The sequence below is a fragment of the Simochromis diagramma genome, unplaced genomic scaffold (assembly GCF_900408965.1).
Source record: "Simochromis diagramma unplaced genomic scaffold, fSimDia1.1 OVJJ01000510.1, whole genome shotgun sequence".
In the NCBI taxonomy this organism is placed as follows: domain Eukaryota; kingdom Metazoa; phylum Chordata; class Actinopteri; order Cichliformes; family Cichlidae; genus Simochromis; species Simochromis diagramma.
This window is the reverse complement of record NW_024387326.1, coordinates 256301-263924: the sequence shown is the minus strand read 5'-3', so window position 1 is coordinate 263924 and position 7624 is coordinate 256301. Positions and strand designations below refer to the sequence as shown.

The following is a 7624-nucleotide window of genomic DNA, read 5'->3' as shown; positions in this document are numbered from 1 at the left end:
GTAGCATACACAGTATGTGATTATGGATATAGTTGGAAATATGGAAGACATAAACTATATAGCTTGATATAGCTATTGTACCACTACTATTCCTATTTATAGACATGTACACATACACATGTACACACTAAATATACATATGTATACATATACATACATATATACCTGCACATGTCCATACACATGGAAGGTCCATTATGCATGAAGTGGTGACCGTGGATATTCACAGTGTCCAGTGACTTATGACATTGTGATTGAGGAGTTATAGAGTCCAACTGCTGTTGGGATGAATGATCTGCGAAAGCGCTCCTTCCTGCAGCAAGGGTGTTTCAGTCTCTGACTAAAGGAGCTGCTCAGCCCACTCACATACTCATGCAGTGGGTGATGTGGGTTGTTCATGATGGATGTCAGCTTTACTAACATCCTCCCCTCACCAAAGTTTAGTCAAAGTTTTACAAATAAAAACATGTTTTTAATTTTATTAAAAAAAACTATAAAATATACAGTAAAATTATATCTGTCACTTCCCATATATTTGTCCTCCCAATGATATCCTGATATTAATCTTCAGGCTTTGCAGTTTGCATGTTTTCTCTGTTTCAATCATCAGAAAAGATGCAAAAGTTAATGACCCTGTGTTTCTGGCTGCCTGGAAATTAGGTTGGGCCCTCTGGCTTTTTAAAAGAAATCTTAAGGGCACTTCAGATACAATGTGACGACAGCACTGCTGTGCCCAGAAACCCATTATGTCCAGTGGCTTGCTCCTCATCATTCTACTTGTCCTAGTAGAAAAAAGGAATGACAGGGACCGGCTGAAGATCATAGCAGAAAAACCCCCAAAATAAATTATGTGCTACATGCTGAACAGGGCAGCCAGTGCAACAAACATTTCAGGTCATTTACTCAAACTAGCAGTCTGGGCAGCACGCTCTACTTTTTATATAAAGCTATTATAACATATCATTCTATTCATCTGTTAGTTGCTAAAAATATTTACTAAGTTCTTTATATACGGCTGAGTTTACTTTGTAGGAGGAGTCTATGTAAAACTGATACCTTCAGCAGATTTATATATCTTGGTACTCAATCTACCAGAGACACTGCAGACTAGACAAAGACATCAGACCTTAACAATGATCAGAAAAGTTTATTTTGCTATTTTACTGATTTTCTTTTTTTTCTTGACTGGTAAGGACGTTTTTACATTTTTTGTTCAAATTAATTGTTATGAAGTAAACTTTTTGGAATAATAAGCCATTAACATTTCTGTAGGTTCTGAGGGTCAAACACTGACTGAGTCTGAATCAGTGGTTAAAAGGCCTGGAGACTCCCACAGACTGACCTGTACATACTCAGGGTTCAGTGGTGATTATAGTAATGCTTGGATCAGACAGGCTGCTGGAAAAGGACTGGAGTGGATTGCTTGGATCAGCAGTGGCAGCAGCAGCTGGTACTCTCAGTCATTCAGAGGCCGCTTTACCATCTCCAGAGACAACAGCAGAAAGCAGGTGTATCTGCAGATGAACAGCTTGACGATTGAAGATTCAGCTGTTTATTATTGTGCTCGAGAGTCACAGTGACACAAGAGGAAGAAATGCTCTACAAAAAGTCAGCCCATCAAAAGATGGAACAATTTGCTGCCAGCTGTTTTTCCCCTTAAAGTTACAGAAATTACAGTTAAGTTATCGAAACATGTAATAACACTGCCTCAATGGGAAATGCTTTTATGATGTCTTGTCTTAATTTAATTTTTTATCAATTAAAAAAAAACAAAGACAAAGACATATTAAAATCTAAATTTCTGTTTTAAATAATTTTCTTTTAATTATGCCCAAACCAATACTACAGTAGAACCACAAGGCCATTCATTCTCTCTTATAGTTGGTCATTGTCCTTCTGTACAGAAAGCAAAGCTCCTCGCACACTGATATAAAGATTAATATCAGCCTGGTGCAGGAGAAAATGAGAAGTTTTGGGTTATCACCCTCAGTACAAGTTCTCTGTAGCTCTGATGGCACTGTTGGATCCAAAGAGTCTCACTGAGGTAATGACAGTATGATAAAAATACATGGTTTTATTGTATTGTTTTATTATATTAGGGATCCTGCAGGGACAGAACTGGATTGATAATACAAATTATACTGGACAAGGACAAGTTGACTATCATCTTAGACACTTCAACCAGGACGTGTATTACTGTGCCAGAGAGTCACAGTAATACAAACCATGAGTATAGCTGAATAAAAAATCCCTCAGAGCCTCAACACTGGTAAGTGTTAATAACTCAATAGGTCAGTCATGACAAAACAAGAAAATGTCCATAATTAAGTCACAATAATGAAAATGACAAAAAAATTCAATGTCACATCCCTGATCAAATTCCCACTCCCTCACTGTGACATCCTGATACAAATCTTCATGCAGTTTATAGCAGCACAAAACATCCAAACTCCACTTGTTGCTTGCAGGTTAATCCATATTTCTATTTCATCCTGTCCCTTGTAATCTGTATTAAAAATAAGCTTCCTCACAGACACATATAAGAACTTGACATGGTGAATTTTGTTGAACCAGAACAAGAGAAGCTTCCAGAAGATCACTTTCAGCACCAACATGTTCTCTGTAGCTCTGCTGCTGGATCCTGTGAGTCTCACTGAAAAGAACCACTGATATCATGGATGCTACGCACTGTTACTTTATGTACAATTAAATACAGTGTGAACAGCTGACACAGCCAGCCTCTGTGACTCTGCAGCCAGGTCAGCGTCTGACCATCACCTGTCAGGTCTCTTATTTGCTGAACTACCACACAGCTTGGATAAAAAAAAAAACCTGCAGGTACAGGACTGGATATTCTGCAGACTGCAGATTCATACTACAAAGATCCACTGAAGAATAATTTCAGTATCGAATATAAAAACTTCAAACAAGAAAGTGACTTGAAAATTGACCAGATTTGCAGACTGAAGTCACTGGTGTGTATTAACATTGAGCCAGAGAGACACAGCCCATCAGCATAGCTTAACAAACCCCCTCAGTTGTAGCATCAAACTACCAGAGGAGGAGCCCTCAGATCATGAATGAATTCAAGATTATTTTTCTCTGGAAGTCAGTTTGTTGATAAATTCTCCAAGGTGAGTCTGTAAGCACATCTTATAATAATAATGATAATGATGATAAAATGTCACAGAATTAAAATAATTTCAATGAGAAATTTAAATATAGTGAGATTAAATGATGCTTGTTGATTTGAGGTTTTGTTTGAAATCTCACCATCTTCACTTTTTCAAGGAATTTGTCTCTTTTGAAAGACAGATAACTTGTTTTTAGGTTGAGATAGAAATTATTTAATGAATTAATATAATATATCTGTAAAGAGACATCATCATCATCCACAGACTTCCAAAAACCTGTGCAGATACTCAAAATGCAGACCAAAGTTTCTCATGAAATACTTCATCATCCTTTTTTTTTGCTTCCACAGAAATCATTAAAATATCTATAATATTAATTATAAAACTGGAGCACTGCAGTTAATGTTCCCATAACTCTTCATTTATGTGTTATCCAATATTTTTATTACTCATATGATCATGTTTGTGTTTTATAAGTATTAATCAATAATCGTCATTAAGAAAATTGACAATAGTATCTTCACCTTCACCTGTTCTATTGATATAATAAGTGGCTGACTTTAAAACAGATTTATATATTACATATCCTAACTACATGGCTAATTGTGACTGGTCTTAAAAATTGTGAGGTGAATGCAAAACCACAATATTTTTGCATACTGCTCCTCCTCTATAAATCTGACTTCAGAGAAGATGACAGGAAGCTAAGGACACACAGTTTGACAGTATGGACTACAGCAGCGGTCCCCAACCTTTTTTGCGCCACGGACCGGTTTATGCCCGACAATATTTTCACGGACCGGCCTTTAAGGTGTCGCGGATAAATACAACAAAATAAAACTAGCACCGGTACCGAGAAAAAGAAGATTTATTCATAACACACGTGAAAAGACCCAGGAAAACCGAGTTAACGATAAAAATGATAACAAAATAACGCTAAAAACCGATAAAAACCCTGAAAACCATACATTTTACACCCGAGCCTCAACTCTCGCGGCCCGGAACCAAACGATTGGGGGTTGGGGACCGCTGGACTACAGGACAGGACTGCTGCTGTTAACTATCTGCTGGGCAGGTGAAAACACTCATAGACCTGATATTACACAACATTTGTTTCTCTCAACAAACTATTTAACTCAGTGTGATTTGGTGCTGTTGACAGGTGTTGTTGGTCAGACTCTGATTGAGTCTGAACCAGTCATTAAAAGGCCTGGAGAATCCCACAGACTGACCTGTACAGGCTCTGGATTCACATTCAGCAGCTACCCTATGAACTGGGTCAGACAGGCTCCTGGAAAAGGACTGGAGTGGATCGCTTTTGTACACACAGGCAGTTCTCATTTCTTTTTTTTTCTTTTCTTTTCTTTTTTTTTTGCCTGTCCCATGTGGTTGTTTAGCCATCAGAATTGTTGTCTGAAGACCAACAAGGATACCCAATGGATTTATTTTGCCAAATGGATCATCATGGCATTGCCGTATTGGTCCATTTGATCAACGTTTGTTTTTATTATTTATTTTATTTTATTTTCAGTTGTTACAGACGGGACAGACATGAGTGAGGGATAGGAAAGGGAGAAAGAAAGAGGAAGGAAAAGAAAAAACAGAAGGGGAGAGGGACAGTGAGAAAGGGAAAAAAAAATCTCCTGGATCACCTGTTGAGAGAGAAAGAATAGAAAACAAGTAAAAAAAAACCCAAAGCAACATACTAAACACAACACCATCGCATTAATCTAGCTAAGTGTAAACAGCAGTAAATACTAAATATTGAATGTTGTTGTGCAGCACGCAGGACAGACAGCGCACAATGTGCTTTGAAGTAGCAGCCAAGAAAGGTGTAATTTAAGTCTACAAACAGTGCCACCCTCATGGGAAGGGCTGAGGATCCCCAGACGAGGGGTCACCCAGTAGCCACCGAGCAGAAGCTAGAGGGGGCTGCACGCCGGCTCCGCCGGCAGCCAGCTGTGCCAGAGTGAACCGAGCCGCAGGCCCAGAGGCCAGACAGGCTCCTGGAAAAGGCCTGGAGTGGATCGCTTTTGTACACACACGCAGTTCTCATTTCTATTACTCCCAGTCAGTCCAGGGTCGATTTACTATCTCCAGAGATGACTCCAGCAGTAAAGTCTATCTACAGATGAACAATCTGAAGACTGAGGACACAGCAGTTTATTACTGTGCCCGACAGACACAGTGAGAAACAGCAACTGGAGAGTCATACAAAAACTACTTCCTCTATTTACCAATAACGTGGAATACTGAATTTTATCAAAAAAGGTGGCATTTTCTTTAGAAATGCGAGATGAAATTTTCCTCAATGTACTCTGATGCTAAGTGGTAATACACATGTCGCATACAATGCTATTCTGTATTAAAAAGTGGAAACAACATTTTCAGAATCAAAAAGTTATTAATGAGCAGCTATGGCAAAACTCTAACTGTGTATCTTCATGAATGTGCAAAGAGTTTTGAAATTTTCCAGTTAAAAATAAAGTAAAATACTGTCCACTTCTGTTTTGCAGTATTTATATATTAAATAAATATTTTTTTACTTTATTTAAAACTTTATTTAAAGTCAAATTGATATAAAATTCAGGGAAAGCACAGAAATGTGAATTTCTCTTCTTTTTCTGTGTGTAAACAAAAATTGTTTAGAAAAAAACACCGGAAGATTAATTAAACTAAAGACTAAAGCTTTTTTCGTTATACTGTTTTTGACTATACTACCAAATGTCAATTTGACTTTTTGTTTTTCAACATTTTTTTTTAGATTGAATTGCAAAATGTTTCAAGGGGAGTGTGTTTTTGTTCTTCTAATCCATTGCAGGTTTATAGAAACCTGGCCTGTATTAATACACCAAGACAATGAAACACTCTTGATATATAAAACATTTTCTAGAAACATTTTTTAGAAAGATAAACTGAAATTAAAGGACAAAAAACATTGCATTAGATAAAATGTATTTCATATGAGGAAGCTGCAGATTAATTTACATTTTTAAGTTATTTTATATAAAACAAGCTGTTAAAATAGATCCACTTCTTAGAAAACATCTCATTCGATTACTTGCACATTCAGGATTACCATTTTTAACAATAATTCATTTGAAGTTGTGTGTGTGGCTTTCTGATAAATAGGTCCCTCCCTGGCAATGTGATAGTGACACAGTTTGTTGCTGAGAAAAGCAAGTTATAGCCAAGCCATCTGGTGTGCACTTATGCCTGTGGTGTGCTATCAGATACTGTACATTTGTGTGTTCAATAGAAATAAAGAATAATAAAGCAAATCATTGAAAAAAATGACAAAGTGCATGAAGAGCACATTGGACAGCACTACTAGCTGTATAAAACACAATGGTATGAAAATTGTGTATGAATGATGGTCTTGAAAAAATGGTCAGTTTTATATTTGAAAATTAGAATTTGCTTTAAAATTACAAACAATATATATAAAACTCACAGAAAACTGGCAAAGTGTACATGTTCATTTTTTAAATTTTTTTACTTTGTCAAACAGGAGTATTTTTTCCAGGGAGGAGGAGTCAATGCAAAACTCATATATTAACTAACTTTATAAGTGTTCAAGCCTAAGTCAGGGACCCAACCTCATATAGACACAGCAAAGACAACTGACCTTAACAATGACCAAACCTGTTCATTTAGTTATTTTCCTGATTCTGTTTTGTTTCTTGGCTGGTAAGGACATATAAGGACATACATTTTGCTGAACAAATTATATGATATGAAGGAATGCGAAAACTAATGAGTTGTTGACATTTGTGTAGGTACTGAGGGTCAAACACTGACAGAGTCTGAACCAGTGGTTAAAAGGCCTGGAGACTCCCACAGACTGACCTGTACATACTCAGGATTTGGTTATGATATTGGTGCAGCTTGGATCAGACAGGCTGCTGGAAAAGGACTGGAGTGGATTGCTTATATCGATAGTGGCAGTGGTAGTAGCAAGTACTACTCTCAGTCAGTCCAAGGCCGGTTTACCATCTCCAGAGACAACAGCAGACAGCAGGTGTATCTGCAGATGAACAGCTTGACAACTGGGGACTCTGCTGTTTATTATTGTGCTCGATACTCACAGTGACACAAGAGGAAGAAACTCTGTACAAAAACTCAGCACATCACACAAGGAACAATTTACTGTATACTGTTCACATTGACAGTAATGAACTGCAGTTCAACATCATTAACACAAGAAGGAACAACAAAGGCACAAGGATCTGCAAAATATTTAACAATATCTGTTGGGATTAGTAATCAGTTTAATAATCTATTTCAAATATTTACTGAAATGAAAGTCTTATTTAGTTTTCAGCCCACATGTACTAATCTTTAATAGTATCTTTTTTAATGATATTTCTGAATTACGCCAAAATACAACAGAGAAAAGAGTATGTTGTTTTTCAGACTCTCCAACTTTAAACCAGAGGACTCTTCTGTCCACAGTATTACTGTGTCTGATACACACATTGGTACGAGGA

General features: G+C 37.1%; 1 gene segment (V, D, J or C); it reads left to right on the top strand.

The window, feature by feature from the left end:
* The window catches only part of LOC120717748, a 53545-nt gene that overhangs the window by 45580 nt on the left and 341 nt on the right, over positions 1-7624 (top strand). Inside the window, 1 exon segment of the V gene segment in view lies at positions 6914-7222. Within this exon segment, the coding sequence occupies positions 6914-7222 (309 nt within the window).